Source organism: Strix uralensis, chromosome 1 (genome assembly GCF_047716275.1).
Source record: "Strix uralensis isolate ZFMK-TIS-50842 chromosome 1, bStrUra1, whole genome shotgun sequence".
Classification (NCBI taxonomy): Eukaryota; Metazoa; Chordata; class Aves; order Strigiformes; family Strigidae; genus Strix; species Strix uralensis.
In genome coordinates, this window is record NC_133972.1 from 32,243,641 (window position 1) to 32,263,481 (window position 19,841).

Genomic DNA, 19,841 nt, shown 5'->3' on the forward strand with positions numbered 1-19,841 from the left:
CCTTGTCCTTCCCTGTGCTAGAACCCAGCCAGTGCTTGTGGATCGGGGACAGGGCAACCTGGACATTCAGCACTCAGTTGTCTTTTATTAAGAGTTCAGCTTTTGCCAAGCCATTCAATTCCACTCCCTGTAGTCTTCTGAGCAGACTGTCCCCTCATACGCAGTGGGCACTCACCCAGTTATATACAGTTGATTTTGTCCTGTTGCTCATCCTTTGCCTAGATGACCTTCAGCTTTGACTTCCTTGCATGCTTCTCAGAGCCTGCATTCAAGCACTCTGCATGACCACTCTCACTGGAGATAAGATGATGGGCTAGATGCAGAAAGGTCATTCTTAACAGAAGACTTAAGAAAGCTTAAAAAAAAAAAAAAAAAAAAAAGAGATGTCTGTTTAAGAATAAACAACTTTAATGCCAGTTTTTAAATCTCTGATCCACTTCAAATGATGGAGATTGCTGCATCACCATGCTTGCCTTACAGCACACCACTGAACAGAGCAGCTGCTAACTACCAGTTTAACAGCTTCCAAAACCCACCTTTTATTTTCCAACAGGAACACCAGCTAGATGGAAGGTGAGTTTTACTGAGGAACTTACATGCAGAGCCTTTGCAACAACTCATGAAGCTCACTTTTCCTTTTCTATTAAACCCTCTCCCTTAATGCTCGGACCTGCTTTGTGGTGTGTTTTTTTAACAATACAAACCTGCTGGAACAACAAACTGGTATCACTATGACCAGAAGCCAGTTCACTCATTTGGAACACCACAAAAAAAAAAAAAAAAGTACAAAAATACCACATGGATGGAATTAAAAGTGAAGGAGCTACATGATACCACCTTAGAAGACAGCTTTTTGCATCAAGTGCTTATTTTCTTCTATCTGAAAAACTGCCAGATAGCTTTTCAAAGTATTTGTTAAGAAACATTTTCTTGATCATGGTTCTGTCCCTCACACCGATTTCTGAGACCTTGTTTCTCTCTGATATACAAGTGCAAACAAGTGTCTCAGCCCTAATAAGCTTTGCAATAGCTGTAAAAAAATAGATTGTGAAAAGTTGAGCATAACAAATACCTTTAGTAAGGAATCTTAACATAATTTGGTCAAGGAACTGCAGAAAAGATGCCCATAAACTCTGAAATTTTTTTAGCATTCATTGTTGAAGTTAGAGCTTAAAAACCATACTTTTTTTTTTTCTTACATGTAAACAAAACAGTGTTATAAAATTCTAGCAGGTGTCACACCTTCTCACAATCAGTTACTGTGAACACTGAAAGAAAATGTAAAATGTGAGATAAGTACATTTTTCAGTAATAGTTTGGTTCAGTCTCCTACATTTTTAGTACATTTCTTATCATGTTTTACAGTAACAAATCACATTAAAACAAAGATTTCCTGGAGGCAAAGCGAAATGGCTTTTCATTGCTGATTTAAAACAAATAACGAGTTTGGCAAGCTACAAAAACAACAGGGATGGAAATGAGGAAGTTTCAAGCAGCATCATTTCTGCCTCATAGAACTGCAGCTAGTGTAACACACAGAATGACCACAGACATAGTGAATCCTCCTGTACCATCTACATAAACATAGCTAGATGCGAACATATCTTACTCCTGAGCAGTAGTGCAATGTAAGACAGAAGTCCAAACATGTTTTATTTTCTCTTAAGTGTTGCTGCTCTCCCTTTCATCAATGTAGCAGGTGCCAAGAATGGCAGTCCTGTTTGTTTTCCCACTGGAACACTGGAAAGAAAAACACAGCTTCCTCCCTGGGATGACCATGACTTTCATTAAAAGCAGGGTAGAAACAAAAGAAAAATGTATTAGATACAAAATTTTGTTCCACCCATATTAAGAAAGAAATCTTATAAACTAAGAGCCATCATAAAAGGAACCATATTTCCAGAAGGAGGGTTAAGAAATGTCACATTAATTTCATACTCTGTAATGCTGAGAGAAGATGATTTGACAAGTCACAGAGGGATTTTGCTGCTGCTCAACAACTGCCTCTCAGAATAAGATCTCCCAAGACACTTTCCAGCAAGAAATTAACTGGCATCCCATAAAGAAAAAAAAACACCACCACAAAATACTTGTAACTGTAGCTTTCCAGAATGCTATAGCATGCTGAAATCATCTATGAACTACCAAAGTCTTAGGTAAAAGACTCAAAAATATTTTGCCTCACTCAGTCACATTATTCTTGGCATAAAACTCATCCTGACCCACAACTAGAAATCCTCTTTTTTTTTTTTACTCTCAAAAATTGCCCAACCACTTAGCAACAAGGTACATATGTAACAAACACTTAAACACTTCTTCCTGTTTGTTATCATATGTAATTCTACATTTTCCAAGTAACTCCTTTAAACACTGTGACTATGATTTATAGCTCAGCTATCTGTGAAATCATTGTATTTCCCCTTCATTACTAGCCCTGAAACCTGCTAACATTCTCAAGCCTCTGATTTCAGAAACCTTGGACTCCAATTTAAACTCCTGCCAAGTTGCTGGCCTGAAATAATACAGAACTTTTTTTTTTTTCTTTCTAGTATAACAAATTAAGAGCTTTGAATTGAGGCCTCACTCTGTTTTCTGAAGTTCTGCCCCTCAAGAACAGCATTTTAAGAATTTTTAACTATCAGAACTTTTTTTTAACTGGTATACTTTAGGTCCTCAGAATTCTGTAACTGATTATAAGTTTTGAGAATTCTGTAGAACTGTTTAGCCTAATTTCTTTTCCTCTAGAGAACTTTTCATAAATAATCAGCTAAACAGAAATTTGTGTGCACCTGATTCCTGTTATCACCACAGTATAAAGCTTGCAGGTCCTTTATTGTAACACAATTCAGAAATATATGGTAATTGCTCTCAAATTGCTGAAACAAACAGTTTAAATATAGGATCAATTTAAAAAACACTTAACTTTCTTCCTAAACGTAACTAAACATTAGACAATTAACTACAAAAATCATGAAATCCTTGCTAGGAGGAGTTTGAAACTACTTAAAATATACATTAGCATCTCACTAGTCTTGCTAATAGAACAAAGAAACAAATGAATAAGACCAATTATGTAAATTGATAAAAAGTAACATAGTTTATCAGTATTATATTCTGTTATCTAGTGTTATCCGCCCAACATAATAACATAAAAGCTGTCTACATAATAATCAAATGGTCTTCCAAATGTTATGGCAAATCTCATGTACTTGGTGCTTTCTTAAAGTCCTTATGGATACTTAGACCTGGGAATCTCCAAGTTACTTAAACTTTATATGTATTCATACCTTCCTATACCAAAAGTTGGAAAATATGGTGCACATGCAGAATGGCTTAAGACAAAGTACCACTAAAACCAATAAATTAATTTTCATGTCTTAACAATTTTTAAAAAAAAAGTTTGAGGACTTGACTTGTGATTTTTGAATGTTAAGGTTAGACAGCACTGTAGGTAAACATAACAGGAATGCAAAACATGTACTTCATGCACTTTATCTCAAAGGGTTTCATTACAGTTAAAGCAAAGAAAAGGGCAATGAAAGTAAGGAAAATAGTATGCACTGTCTAAAGCAACTGGGGGATCAACAAAGGAAGAAAATTCAGCTGGGGAGTCCCAAAAAGTTCAAGGGTAAGGCTGAAGAACTTACTACTACGCTTATGAGCTTGCTTTTCATGAGGACTTACTGCAAGACAATTTCATGAACAGGAATATTCAATAATACTGGTTTTATCCTGAATACAATCAGAATTCAAGGATAGTCAAAGGGCTTTAAACTGCATAATCAGCCGATCAGTGCAAGACCAACACTGTTTACATTGTCCCGCAAGGGCCTCCAAAAGTTTGTTAGCAACGTCTTCCAGGCAAGTAAAAAGAGAAAGGTTCATACAACTGCATTGTTAACAATTATATAAGATTTTTAAATCAATGGAGCAAGAGTTCACTCTGTACTATGTTTTTGAAAAATCCTGGAATAAAGAAGTAAACAAACACAAGAAAGAGCCCACCTGGCTGTCAACCATTGTAAGTGGTGCAGATCAGATAATTAAAATCAGGAAGGGTTATGAGGTGTGCATTTCTAGAATACAGGACTGTATTCTAAATATTTTCAGTAGTAAGAAAAAAGTAAGGAGTAGCTTTCACTATGAGTAATTTTGACCCTTGCAAAATTCAGTGACACAGCAGATAGGGGCAAGGTTCTGAAACAAACAGAAGAAACCATAATGTTGCTCTGCATTTCTGTTTTATAGGCTACATAATTTCACTTGTACTTGTTTTATACAAAAACTTTTTAAACATTTAACACCTATACTGTATTTTAACAGAACACGCCAGAAAATTTTATTTCTCCATCATCTCAGCTACAAGTACCATTTGGAAAAGTACTTTGAGCATCTACCAAATTAATATGAAACCTATTTTATGGTGGACAATTAGGAACCACGCTAAATTGCAAGGTGGTATGTTTTCTCAGCAAAAGATGCATTTAGTTGATCATATTCCATAATGGAATTTTACTAAATTCACCAGAAAAAGTAAGAAAGACCTGAAATAAATTCAATTGATTAATTATTAATTTCAGAATATTTCCAATACATGCAGGGATTGTTTGCAGACTGTACTATAAAGCTAAACATTAGAATCTAATTTTTTAAAAATAAATTTAAGATTCTTACGCCTGTGGCAAGTGGTTGATCTTGCAAATTGTTTTTTAGAGGCCAAAGCTTTAATCACAAGGCTCTTTTTTATACCCCTTACTTCCCACCCCCCCAAATGATTATAGTAAATTTTATACATCCACTAAGGCCAGAGATGAATCTGGGATTAGATGTGGTAGAAAAAAAAATACATTTGCTGTAGCTGACCACACTGAAAGTATATATTTGAGCTATGATTTCTGGTTAATATAAAAATTCATCAGCAATTACCAGGACAAAAGAAAAAAAAAAAAAAGGTAAATTTTCTCCTGTCAAGGTATTTTGGCAAGTTTTGTTCAGTATTTAAGGACAGAAATATTAATTTCCACATATAAAAACTACATAAATTGGTGTCATGTTCAATTCCTGTTACTCCAGCTGAGTGCATGTCACTTTCAAACAGAAGTAACACCTAATCAGACATTTTAACACCAGCAGTAGAATTATCTGAAGCTTTGAAACTTAAGAATTACACAAAGATAACACTGCTGGCAGTGCTCAGAAATTATGAGTCAGGCACTGGACTCTATCACAAGGTGGACACACAAAAGCATGAGGATTCAGGAATCCTCAAGAATTCAGGAGTAACAAAGGTGTCTTCTGTCTCAACAGAGCAGCCCGACTGGGAAGGAAGAGGCTAACAGGGATTACTCCCCTTCTGAGTAGCAAGAAAGTTCTGAAGTGAAAAAGAAAACAAAGCTATTTCCCTCCTCAAAGGAGAAGGAAAGAAAAAAAAAAAAATCAAAGGAGGAGGTGGGGGGAAGGAGATAATCCTAAAAAAAAAAAATCTCAGGACAGCATCCTAATACTTCACACCATTTCTACTTTCAACAGCTCAAGTGACAAAGTGTTGGGATTTCCTTCCAAGATAATGCTGTTTTATCAGTCTCCTGGGACATAAAAATTTCTAGTTATTTTTATCCTTCATTGTTTACTGTAACCATTTAATAACTTTTTAATCCTCAAATGACTTCTTCTCTGAGGTGAAACATTAGATGTTTTTCTATTTTCAGAAAGCTATCTGATCTCATTGTTATACTTTGAGTTTCCTAAAGACTAGAAATGCCTTCTTGGCTCTTCTGGACACTGACACAGGCATCCTGAAAAGCCTCACACATTATGAAGGCAAAAGACATAAAAGATTAAATAAAAAAATCCATTAACATGAGTGTTGGGCAAGAACCTTAAAACTCAAAAAATCTAGGAGACCCAAAATACTAACAAAAGGTCATCCTCTTTCATATTTAACAGTTTATTATAAAATGAAAGCACTTTTATTAGTACTATATTTTTCAGCTTTATGCAATGTCTGTGCTATTTTATTCTGTTACTGGTCAAATGAACGCACTTGACCATAGCTAGAAGCCGGATGCGCTAATCAGCAATGCTTTGTGTCACCAGCACCATAAAAAGACTTCATAACATGTTAAAAGACTTCTAACAGAACTTCAGTCTCCTGCAAAGATGTTAATGCCAGCCACTTCCAACACAAACAGCAGCAGCAGCACAGACATTCTTACACAGTTCTTCAAAGACAAGGTTTTAAATATTTAGTAAAAGGTTTTAACAGCACTCTTCCATCGCCAATTAGTGACAGGGATACCATGTAAATCTTTGATGATAACAACACTAAAAATAAATAAATTACAGTCCAACTTAGTATCACAATATTGCTAAACCTTCATTATGCCATAGTGGATTTACACATTTGACTGGCATGCATTTGGAATACCATTTCAGTCACGCACTGCAAAAAATTAATAAAATGGAAGGAAAAAAAAGGTAAAAGGGCACCAGAGTGAAAAAAACACAGAAAAGCTTCAATACGTGGAATAACTAAATACATTAAGATTCTTTAGCCTGGGAAAAAAAGATGACAAAAAGCAAATGTGATGAGCACCCTTCAACTCCTCTGTGGAATAGAGAAAGTGTTCTTCTAACACAAGAACCAGGGGATAGCAGGTAAACAAGTAAGTAGCTGCCAGGTACAATCAGGCAGAAAAGGACTTCTTCACACAGCACATAGTTAAGAAACTGTCAGAGGATGTTACAATGGTGAAAAGCTTACAAAAGTCAAACTGGTCTTTGACAATTAATGGGAAAAAAAAAACTATAAGGATTATTAAACACAAAGATGTCTTCGCTCCAAACCACTTAAGGCTGGGAGCAGATGTCAGGAAAGGAGGCTTTTTCTATTCTTCTATCTCATAGCTGTTGCCCTTGCAGGCAAGTTAATGAGCTGAAGGGACTTTTGCGCTGACCCTGGCAGCCTTTCTTAAATTCACAAGGGCTGGCAACTTTTGAAGACTGGGTGAAACAGATGCATCTACCCTAAACTGTGCAGTCAGCCTTCATCGTAGATTCAGGCCTCAAACCCTGTGGGACTTAAACCCACTGTGAAGGTTGACAGCCTTGCACTGGAATTTGTACTCCCTTTTTGTTACTCCTTTTTGGGGATTCCAAGCAAACAGGAACTATTGCAGTATTGCACACACCACACAGAGAGCTCCACTCTGCTCTAGCACTTTGCTGGGAGTAGAAGGATCACTATCTGTTAAAGAAGAAGAGCAGAGTATGGCCAGTCTGTGATCTCTCTGCTGCTGAAGCAGAAAAGCCAAGCTGTATGAGCGATGGGGAGAGACCAAAGAAGGGGAGGAACGGACAGGGTGACACAATAGACAAGGTGACACAAACTGGAACCAGGCCAAGCAGGATAGTAAAAAGTGTTATGAATTCTTCCACAGCCTTACTTCTAAATCTACAAAATACCAAAAGATAACACTCACAACCAAAAAGCACTCAGTGCCTTCACACTACATCACCACTCCCAGAGCAGATTCCAAACCAGGCTGGCCATTCGCTGAAAAAGGACCAAGTGTGAGGCACATGGTATGCGTTATTTCAGATGAGGAACAAATAAAGCTGGAAAGTGTCAACCTCAAACAATGCTTGTGAGATGCATCACTGCAACTACTACAACTGGGGAGAACAAAAGAGAAAATAAAGGAGAGTTGGAGTTTAACAAATGAAGTACATCCAGTAAGCCATAAAATGCTCTTGGGGGATCTTCAAAAATAAGAAAAACATAGTACTATCTGAACTCAAACTACTTATGTCTGCTCTAGCTTTCTCCACTATGTGGTAGTAACGTGCCATGACTAAATACACTCTAATTTCACATAAATATTAGTCATAAATATAACTCTAGGATTCAGACTGGAAATGCTTTTTGCAACAATCTGCTACCAGCATATCTAGAAAAAAAACTGATTTAGTGACCATTCTCTGTAAATGGCAAAATACTTTTCAGTTGATTCAAGGTATTTCCTGAAGCAATTTATTTCCAATTATTACTGAGTTTTTCCTGGCTTATGTAGCAAAAATGTATGTATTTGTAAACACATAAATGAACGTATGTATTATTTCAGCAACTCAGAAACTAACTTTTTCTATAACACATACATGAAAGATATTCATTCTGCTTCTAATGTATTAAAGGAAAAAGCATGGTAGAGTATATAAAGTTGCTGCCATCTTGCTTTTTGGGTTTTTTTTAAACAATTGCTCCTGTACCATTTACAGGAGTTACCTAAACTCAATAAACAACTGCCTATCCTAAAAACATCAACAATAGCTTCAATAACTTGTAGAAAGAAAACAATCTAATCGAAAGCTTTGACAGCTGAATTCCTGTCCTTTTAGTCCAAATTACACTTTAATAATACAAAGAATTAAGCAATTTTTTTTTAATTTAAATAGTCACACTTTATTTTAAGGAATGCAGTTAAACTGTTGACAGACCATGTCAAACACTTTTGTCATCGGAAACTAGGTAATGAAATACATAAAGCATCCAGGATTTTCCATCACAAGAGGTGCTTCACAAAACAAAAACCACGCAGACCATTCTGCTGCTGCAGAATTTCACAATCCTTCTTTCTCTCCCATCCCACACCAAAAAGGGCTGTAAAGGATAGGGATATGTTCACATACATGGATGTTAACACATCAAAGCACACACAAAACCTTGTAATGCTTTGCCTTTTTTAGTGAAGGCAAAATAATAATGGTGGCAAGAAGAAAGGACAAAAAACAAAGAGGGGGGGTGGTGAAAAAAGAAGTTATAATCACAGAAGCTCAACCATAAAAAGAACTTGAAAATTCTGCAGAAGTGCTTTCTAACAAAAAAGCAGTAGTTCTTTTTCTTCTGCCATACTGATTATCTCATAATTTAGAGGAAATACCAAACCATTTTCAGCAATTTTAGAAAAGTAGGACAGTCGTGACACTATTGCACATAATATCAATTATCCGCTATATATTTGTAAGATACCTATTTCTTATACCAAAATTAAACCCACAAATAAGTTTCATTTATTAAAATAAATATTTTTACAGTAAGTTTGGAAATGCGGCTTAATACCTTGTTATTTTATAAAACTCTCAGCCACTATTCTGAAAAGGGGTTGGTTTGTTTGTTTAAAGGCACTTCCTGTCTGCCTGCACTTATGAACTACGTACTACAATTTCCAGAACATGAATGTTTGGTATCTGAAAAGTTCCCTGAACACAGTACACAATCTGAAGTACTGAGGGATATTACTTATTCCAAGGGGTCAAATGACATTAAAAGGAATCCCAGGAGGGGCAGGAATGAATCATGTATTTAACTTTCCCAAGGCTGCACCAGTTAAACACTGTGAGCCTCAGTACTGCTGATTTCCAGTCACATGCTATGTTGCACTCTTCACTGTCTAGAACATTGATGTTTTGTGAGGTCAAGGTCTAGAAGGGTGGGTGAACTCAGGCATGCTCCTCTTCAGAAGCAAGGGACAGATGAGTTGATACTGATAGTTCTTGAAAAGAAGCTAGTTAAGTAGAAATTAAGAGATGTACTGCAGTCAAGACAATGGGCAACATATCCTTTCAAAGGATCACTCCATACATAATCTCCTACAAGAGGGAAGAGTACAGTGATGGCACTACCCCATGTTTAAAAGGCATGCCAGATGTGAAAAATCAACGGTAAAACAGTAATGATAGTCTTTATAAACACAACTGCAAAATAGGGAAAGATGACACTTGCTACATACTCTCCTTAAAGACAAACAAACGAGACCCTTTCAAAGAACCCTTTTTCATGGCAATGCTGCAATCTGGTAAGTATATGATAAATCTGTACTTACCACTGTTTAAATATATTTAGCAGGAAAGACATTTTCTCATAAATTGTATTTCTGAACTAGATTCTGCAACATCATAGTGCCCAGCTTACAGACAGTAAAGAGTAAAAATAACTGATTTTTATTTTAACCATGGAGTATAGAGTTTGAATTTATATTTAAAACCCATAAACTATAATCATTTAACAAAAAAAAATAAATCATGTACCATCATATGATGGAAACGAGAGCATAGTTAAAATTGGCTATTCACCTGAAGACGGAAGAGCTGCGTGCATGTTAGAAGGTAAGTTAAAACCAGAAAGACCCTGACAAATTGAAGATATGATCTGAAATAACTAGAATGCAGTCAGTAGGACAAGTACAAGCTTTTAAACTCTGTGCAGATGATTGCTTTTGCCCATATACAAAGAGGAATAACCAGCCAACAGTTCTGCATAGAAGGATCACAAACAAAAGGTGATTAGAAGACAAAGAGCATCATACTGAAATTTATTAACTGCTACAGATGATCCTGTAGCAGAGCAGTGGAGCAGAGTAGACTGACCTCTTGAGGTCTCTTCCAGCCCTATTTTTAAACATCCTTTAACACACATAATCTGCTGCTTTTTATTATCTTTTCCTCTTCTCCATGTATGTTAAACATAAATTATTATACATCTTTCTTCCCTCAAAATCTACCTGCTAGTCTGTTTATATTTAGATTTCTGAATTTTGAACACAATTCCACATTTGCATGCACAGATAAATATTTTAAAATCAATACTAATAATACGTTTTAACTTAATTTGGCCCTTAAAGATAGACAATCGGCAAATTTTATTTAAGTGTTTTTTTTAATAGATTCAGGAAGAATAATACAAAGACTGATATCAGTATCACCCATGGACCAGCAAAGGCTGGGAAACTACGCAATTAACTTGTCCTGTCAGTCTCAGTTTAAATTTTTTAATCTTCCATGAATGCAATCAAATCATGAGAGCCACATATTATCTGTCAGCCATGGGTAGGAGACCGATGCTGTAATTCCTAGTTTAAAAGAAGTCTAAATAGCCATTTCTTTGATCAAGCCTGATAATAGGCATTAAAAAAATCTCATCGAGTATTTATAATGATTTTTAAATTCCATTAATTGTTTTTTCGCCACTGAACAGACTGAACATGTTTTGTGGATATTCTAAGGATTTGGGGGTGGAGGGGGTGAAGGAGTTGCTATTATTCACACTAGCCAAGCTCTTACTCAGTCAACAGAAATAGATAAGCTCTTCCAGAAGAGAAGTCAGAGAAGCTAAATTCATCCAAATTAAGCTCCCGCTCCAAGTCATCTTTTGGAAAAAATACTTTCTCTTCATGGGCTGTAGTACATAAACTAACTAAATTATGTGCTGAACTTGGGTAAAGTGAGTATACCCATGTATACATTCCTACAAACACCTTTTTTTTATTTTAATTGTTACATATATCCAAATAAAATTCTGATTACTGTGGTCTACAGAAAGTACTAATGCAAATAAAAATATGTACCAAATGCAATACAACATACCCACTCAGTGGCTGTGACACATCTCAGTCCAGTGTCACTGTTAACAAGTAGAGAACTCTGACATGTACATCTAATGTATATATAAGATACTATATGCAAATACCTAAGGTATACAGCTTTCATGTGACAGAAAACATGATTTAGGAAAAGCTACTATATGGTGTTAAGTGTTGTTTTAAAATATAGATTATATTTTTTAAAATTAGGAAGCCGGTACACAGTAAGTAGTAGAGGATGAAGAAGGAGGAATACAAGTATGGATAGGTGCCGGTAACCTTCTATAGTCTAGCTGAGAGTCCAACATATCAAAGAGAATGTATCCTCTAAAAGCAAGCTCCAGGATTTATGGAGCTGCAGTTAGCCATTCGGGTCTCTCATATTATCTGACAAACCAAAGAGATGAGCTAAATCTACAATAAATCAACAACAAACTAAGAAACAAACAAACAGATCCAGAAACAGCTCCATAGAAAAATCTACGCTTTGGCTGTCTAGTTGAAAGCCTGCCCAACGTAAGATGTAGGAGTAGCTCAACTATCACAGCCTTGTTTCCTAAATAGATGCTTTTTTTGTGGTGTCAGTTTTGGTGTCAGTTTTGGTGTCAATTATCACGTGCGCTCTGAGCAAAATATCTCCTGTTGTTGGGTCATTCATGTCTTTCTCCCACACGGATCTTCTGTAACTAGGAGGAATTCAGCTCATACTGTAGCATTTTGTTTCCAATGGGAAAGGGTGTGGAGAAAGAAGGGACAAGCTACTTTTCTCCTTCTTTCCTCTATATGGCTGTTTTCTTTGAACTTAAGGAGCCTTAGCACCTTTGAGCCTGTGACTGCTCAATCAAGTTCTCTTGAAAATGTCTATCACATTGAAAAGTTAGTTGGGCATTAATGCATACATATATATGTGTATATATATATATTAAAAAAATCTCAACAGCATCATTACACATGTTTCATTCCCAATATGAAAGACGACTGAAAACCAGGTAAATACATATACTTTAAACTGATTCCAGCAACCTAACTCCTTTATATCCTTTTAGATGGAAGCTGAATATGTACGATCTATTCCTGCGTCTCCATGAAGACTTACTAACATGCCATTGTGACTAAGGTAATTTAGGACTGCAGAGAACCTAGATTACTGAAAATACTACTTTAGAGTTTACCATGAATACAAAAGGCTTTTTATTAAAGCCTTTAAAACAATCACTGTGGTAGAAAATACTGCATAACATTCTCCATACTTCGTATTTTGTACACCTGATACAAACAGGTATACAGTAAGAACTAGAGATCATAGAAGACTGAATGATATAATAATGTGTGCTCGCATTTTAAGAAAAAAGATCTTGATGCATATGCTGTCGAACTTCGCAGTTGCAGAAAGACACAGATATAAGAATTTTTAGTTTCAAAAGCGAAGCTCTGCTGAAAATTACACCCTAGAATATCTACCTGCTATATTTGGTTCCTCTCTTCTCACAGACTTTGGAACTTAGGAGTTGCCAGTGCTCAGCAAGTGCATGACTTTACAAAATGAAAGCTTGAGTTTACACCCAGAATAAAAAAGGGAGACACGAATTTGTTTAAGTATCAGCCAAGAAATCTGTTGACACCGAGATCAGTATTGCTATATGCAAAAAAAAAAACCCTGGACTTTGCTTCCAGGCACATGTTGATAAGAACACTCCTGCTCACAGAATGTCAAGCCACCTTTCTCCATTTATTTCTCTTTGTCGTCTTTCTAAATAACTGCAGTCTCTCCTAAGTGTATCTTTCCTCATTTTATTACTGTAACACCTCTCCTAATAAAGACATATTTATCCCGCTGCCTCTCTTTCTGTCTAGGTCTACAGTTCTGACAAACTGTGAGGTTCCGTAGGCGTTTATTGGAGACCCCTGGAAGCAAGCAGCTCTGAGGAAACATATACAGCACAAGTCATTTGCTGCCTTAAAGATCCTCATACTCCTACCACCTCAAAGTCTCTTTAAGAAAGATTCAGAGGGACCTCAAACAAAAATAAAGCAAGCTCACTGCTAACTGTCAGAGCAGCTAAGGGAAGTCCACAGGATGCTTAAATCCACTCTGAACTGCAAGATGGACTCACTGTAAATTCATTTTACAGAATATTATAGGAACTGTTGTAGGAAGTTACATTATAGGAAACCATAGCTAGTTGCACCAAGGAAAATATTACGGAAAAACAAAATAGTGACCAAAAAAACCACTATGTACAAATAAGTGGTACATAAATTAGTGCACTGATCAGGTACCTGGAGAGCCTAAATCCCATGAATGCACAATGTGACATCACTATCACCTCTGAAAAATCAGAATCTCACAAATATGGAGTGTAGGAAATAGAAAGTGAAAAAGTCTCCATGAACACAGATATGCAGCCCCCAGCCCTCAAATTTGGTTCAGCAAAGATTAGCAATGAAATAGGCTATTCCATAAAAAACTGCTACAAATTAAGGATACAATCTGTAACACTTTCAGCCTAAATGCAGCTTATATATGAGAGTGAAAGGCCATGTAAACTACTACGGTATGAAGATCATATTAGTTTTTCCAGTAATAGTGGCCCTACCACCTGTCATCACCCTAGATGACACTTCAACATCGAAGAGTATATCCTCTTCTACTGAACAAGAAAGAAAAAGCCAAAATTATGCAGGTGAACAAAATAAATAAAAATAGAAAGAAAAAATATGGAACCAGTGAAAAAATAGAAAGAACAGAGACTGCAAGTAAGAAAGGAAAGGGAGAAAAGGCAGCAACTGCTCTGAGTTATGAAAATCAACAACCAATGGAAGCACAGACTAAAACCAAAATAAAACACATTTCTGTGGCCCTGACTTTCATACACAAACATATGGTTCCAAAGAATTTAATCTCAACTGGTCCTGTTATTTAAACATCAATTTTCTGTCCGTGACTCAAAAGCCTACACAGTAATCAGCAGGCAAAATATTTAAAGCATTAGATGTTCCATACACATGCATTTTACCGTTAACTACGTTGTGTTTTGCATGAAGGTATGAAATCTGCATGGGACAGACCTTTTTCCTGAGGTTGCTCCATATATTCTTTTAAGAGCAGTTTTACATCATTGATTGTTACTAAAACTCCAGGAACGTTTCCCAAAAATAGATTACATTTTACTTGTTTCCACTCTGTTTTACTGATTTTTGTACTGCAAGAGCAGAGAACAAGTAGTATCTTAAGGTTTACTACTCATGCCAGATTTTCCAAAAGGTTTCATGCTGAAAACTATGCACCTACACAACCGGATTCAAACTACCTGTGAACTGCTGAACTAAGCAGGCTGAAGAATACTCAGTATATACGAAGACAAGCGATTTTTCCCAGAAGTATTAAAACAGTCATATCTAAAATAAATATGGACCACATAACTTTAATTGTAGTGTTGTCAGATTTTTCCACTCATGTCATAATTATTCAAACGATAACACGAAGTTGTAGTAATCAGTTCTTGGCAGCTAAATGGATTACTGTTCACATCTGCAAAATGGTATTCATCAGTAATAATACCAGAAAGTTGAGTAATTTTATATTCCGAAGTGCTCTCATTTCTGTAGAAACTAAGAACCTTGACTTAAATATTCATGAAATGTAATCCAAAACATATTTCCTTATCTCACGCTTCTTGATCTTAATATATCACGAATCCCTAGGTATTGCATCCTCCTTTGATCCCCAGAGAGGCAGAAGGTTGCTGTATAATCAAATCACACACTACAAAGTAGTATGATGGCATGATACACACTGAAAACAACACTAGTATTTTTCTTGGGCTACCACAGAAGAAACAAAATAGTGTTAAAAAATACCAGACCTGTAAAAAAATCACTGGCAAATCGAGTAAATATTAAGTTATTCCAACACCAAGCTCCGTTGCCCCTTGTCTATTGTTATGATTTCTTTAACACACACACAAACACACACGCCCAGCATCACTGCTCGAACAGGAAGGGTGGGTGCAGGCTGTCAAATGTGTTCCACTGCTGACTGCCCTTGTTCTCCCCTTGATTTTTATAGCGAGGTCCAGAAGACAGTAACACAACTTGAGATACACTACTTGTTTTGAATTTCCACACATGATTTTCTATCATCCAGCCAACAGAACAACAGAGGTAATGGGCAAAACATGGACTGAACAATCTTAGGGAGCAGAATGATTGTGCGGAATTTCAGTTGTTCTAATTGTGGTGAAGGGACGAGGGGTGGATTGTGTGTGTAAATTGTCCACTTTCATTCAGTGCTGTGATGCTGCTGTTTTGATTTTGGTGTGGGGAATTCTTTTTTTGTTGATGTGAGTGAAGTTTGTGAAGATTGTGTGATGAATGTGGATTTTAATGATAATTCGTAAGTATGTTACTCACAGAGGCAAGGAGTGGAACGTCTTGGGTTTGTGTGGCAAGGTTTTGGTAGCAGGGGGACTACAGGGGTGGCTTCTGTGAGAAGGTGCCAGAAGCTTTCCCTGTGCCTGGCAGAGCCAGTGCTAGCCGGCTCCAAGACGGACCCACCGCTGGCCAAGGCTGAGCCCAACAGCAATGGTGGTAGTGCCTCTGTGATAACATATTCAAGGGGAAAAACCTGCTGCAAAAACAGCAGTCAGAGAGAGGAGTGAGAATACGTGAGAGAAACAACTCTGCAGACACCAAGGTCAGTGAAGAGGAGGGAGGAGGTGCTCCAGGCGCCAGAGCAGATATTCCCCTGCAGCCTGTGGTGCAGACCCTGGTGAGGCAGCTGTGCCCCGCAGCCCATGGAGGGTAAAGGTGGAGCAGATCTCCACCTGCAGCCCGGGGAGGGCCCCACGCTGGAGCAGGTGGATGCCCGAAGGAGGCTGTGACCCCGTGGGAAGCCCACGCTGGAGCAGGCTCCTGGCAGGACCTGTGGCCCCATGGAGAGAGGAGCCCACGCTGGAGCAGGTTTGCTGGCAGGACTTGTGACCCCGTGGGGGACCCACGCTGGAGTAGTCCGTTCCTGAAGGACTGCACCCCATGGGAGGGACCCACGCTGGAGCAGTTCATGAAGAACTGCAGCCTCTGGGAAGGACCCACCTTGGAGAAGTTCATGGAGGACTGTCTCCTGTGGGAGGGACCCCACACGGGAGCAGGGGACAGTGTGAGGAGTCCTCCCCCTGAGGAGGAAAGAGTGGCAGAGACAACGTGTGATGAACTGACCACAACCCCCATTCCCCATCCCCCTGTGCCACTGGGGGGAGGAGGTAGAGAAAATCAGGAGTGAAGTTGAGCCTGGGAAGAAGGGAGGGGTGGGGGGGAAGGTGATTTTAAGTTTTTATTTTACTTCTCATTATACTACTCTGATTTGATTGTTAATAAATTAAACTAATTTCCCCAAGTCAAGTCTGTTTTGCCCGTGACAGTAATTGGTGAACGATCTCTCCCTGTTGTCATCTCGACCCACGAGCCTTTCCATATATTTTCCCTCCAGCTGAGGAGGGGGCGTGATAGAGCAGCTGCTGGTGAGCACCTGGCATCCAGCCAAGGTCACGCCACCACAGCTGATTTTGGAGGCATATAAATATCTAAGACAAGACAAATCTAGCTGATCTTGATTAAACTCAGTTCTGAAGTACCTGAAGTTGTGCTTCATTTACAGCCATTATACCAATGGAGTAATTTCTCTATGTTCTCTCAACCTTTTCACTGCAGTTGGGAAAGCTAACCCAAGACAAAGTGTCACCTCCTAGGAACCATGGCTTTAAGAAAAGAGAGCAACTGTATTTGTATAAATAATTGTATTAAAAAACACTCACATTGCATTTTCCCCCATCTACATTCTACCATTGACACTCCCCCTACTTTTCAAGCTGAAACACTCAGAATATGCAGAGCTAAGTATAAAGATAGATGTTTCTATAGGTGAAGTACAACACAGTCTACTGTTAAACAAGCTGTCACTTTTAACAAGAATGCTCTCTATTCTACCTTCTCCCACCCCCAGCCCAATGAGATCCCAAATCTCTCATCACCTGCTGTGTGCCTGTCACACACACAAGCCAATGGAGCCACAAAATTGCTCTGCACAGGTGCATCCCAAATAACAAGGATACCATGTAATCCATGTCTTTCCGTGCCAGGCTGGTGCCCATGTTGTCTTTTTACAAGCCAGCTAGTTTCTCTCGCCTTCTCCAACAGGAGTTAGAGCCTTCTGTTTTAATAAACCTCAAAACATGACGCGTCCCCAACCCCCAAGCGTGGATGTGTATAAAGCCATTCTCTCACTGCTGTCCACTTCTGACAAAAGAAAAATCAAGTACCCTCACCGCAGGGAAAAAAAAAAGGAAGAAAAAAAAAAGAAAAAAGCCGCCTATCCTTTCATCTAGAGCCAAGGCTCTGTGAGCTGAGCCAAATCTATCGCCCGCATCTCCCTGCCTCTGTCACAGAGAAAGAGCCAAGACCCCGATGGGGAGGAGCAAGTGCTCTTACCTTAATTATGCTGCTCCTCCGGGGGATGCCGGGTTTGCCTTCTCGTTGTTGGCTGGTGGAAAATCCTTTCTCTTTGCTGCTGCTCTCCGGGCTTGCAGGAGGAGCTGATCCCGGCTCCTCGCCGGCTCCCACCAGGGCACAGTCCCCGTTGGAAACCCGGCCGCCTGCACTGTCAAAGCGGGATCTCCCGCCGCCGCCGCCACCTCCGCCTCCTCCTCCTCCTTCCCCATCTCCTGCCTTGAAGGCCACCTTCCCTTGGACCGGCCCCGGGGAGGAAGGGAGCCCCCCGCCGCCGGTGCCGCCACCGCTACCAAACTCCGCCATCAGCCTCCCCGACTACAGCAGAAAGAAGATCGCTGTCCCCCTCCCCTCCTCCCGCCGCTACTCGGCGGTGGCTCTTCTTCCGCTTTCTGTGTATTTACGAGCGGGGGATTTTGAGCAAAAGTCTCTCCCCTCCGCGCATTTCGCAGCTGAGGCCGCGTAGCTCCAGGAGGGGGGGGGGGGGGGGGGGGAGGGCAGGCGCCTCCGCTGCGTCTCGGCGAGCCCCCGTCCTTCAGCACCTGGGCAAGGAAAAGAAGCGAAACGTGACAGCCTGCCCTCAGCCGGGGCGGCGGCGGGCGGGGGAGCCTTACACCGCGGCGCGCTCCCCTGCGCGCACACACACACACGCGTGGGGAGCGGAGGGAGGGGCTGCGCGAGGTCCCCGCGAGGCGCCGCGCAAGGCACACGCGCGACGCGGCGGGTCTGGTGCAGCCCCGGGGCGCGGCGGGAACCGTGGAGAGAACCGCGGAGCGCGGAGGGAGTGCGGCCGCGCCGCGGGCGGAGTGGGGCCGGCCCGCCCCGACCCGCTGCCCGCTACCGGGGGCGGGGGGCGCGGCGTGAGGGCGGCCGGAGGAACCGCGCTGTGCGGGCTGCTCAGCCAGGAACACGAGAGGGACGCTGATGGCGGTATTTTCAGCCGTACAATGAGACCCGCGATCACGGAGCAGCGACGCGGGAGCGAAAAGAGAACTTGAAGAACAACACAGCCCGAACCCCCCGGCCCCAGCCGCGGGGGAAAGCCCGTCCCACGCACAGCGGGGACGACCCGCCGCAGCCCTTCGCCGGCCACGCGCGACGGCGAGAAGCGGCGGAACACGAGCGGCGCCGCCGCCACCGCCCCACGGGGCACCCCCCGGGCGCCATCGGCAACTTTTCTCCTCTCCCCGCTGCCCGCCGACATCCAGCCGCCTCGCAGCGGCTACAGCCGCGGCCCGGGCAGCAGCACCTCCGGCCCCCCCGCCCTCCCTAGCCGCTGCCCGCACCCCGCAGCCGGCCCCCTCCCGGACGCTGTGCCCCCGCTACCCACCTCGGCGGCCAGGTGGCACGGGGAGCCCCGCCGCCGCTGCAGTAGCCGCTTTTCCCCCGCTCCCCTCCTCCCCGCTATGGTCGCCGCCTCTGCCCGGAGCCGGATACAGAGAGAAACTGATTCATGTGGTCGCTCCCCTCGCTCTCTGCCGCCGCCGCCTCCCCCAGCTCAGCGCTCGGCACCAGCCCGAGGGGGAAGCAGCCCCGGCCGCCCCCGCTGGGAAACTCTCCGGGGAAGGCAGAGGGAGCGAGCCGGGCTCGGCCCCCCCGCCCGCCGCTGCCAATCACAGGGGCCGGCCCCGCGCGGATTGGGCGGCCCCGCCGCGAGCACCCCCCTCCGGCAGCGCGGGGCGGGGGGGCTCCGCCGGAGGGCAGGACCCGCGCCCGCCCCGGCGGCGGCGGCCGGCCCCTTCCCTCGCCCCGGGGTTACCGGCGGATTCCTCCGCACGCTCCCGCCCCGGGCGGGCGCCCCTGGCTGACACAAAAGAGCCCCCGCTCCTCCGCGCCCCGCCGCATCCTCCGCTCCTCCGCCGCGGGGGTCGGCGCGGCGCGGTGCTGCCCGCACCGGCCGGCGGCCCCCGGCGCGCCCCG

General features: G+C 41.5%; 1 protein-coding gene across 1 annotated transcript in view; it reads right to left on the minus strand.

Moving 5' to 3' along the window:
- The window catches only part of PLCL2 (phospholipase C like 2), a 109,010-nt gene extending 89,425 nt beyond the window's left edge, over window positions 1-19,585 (minus strand). Inside the window, exons 1-2 of the mRNA XM_074861441.1 lie at window positions 19,252-19,585; window positions 17,904-18,463 (exon numbers count right to left, since the gene is read on the minus strand). Coding sequence (XP_074717542.1) covers window positions 17,904-18,227 — 324 coding nt within the window. The 5' untranslated portion in view covers window positions 18,228-18,463; window positions 19,252-19,585. The remainder of the gene's footprint in view (window positions 1-17,903; window positions 18,464-19,251) is intronic.
- Between the last annotated feature and the right edge of the window lie 256 nt (window positions 19,586-19,841).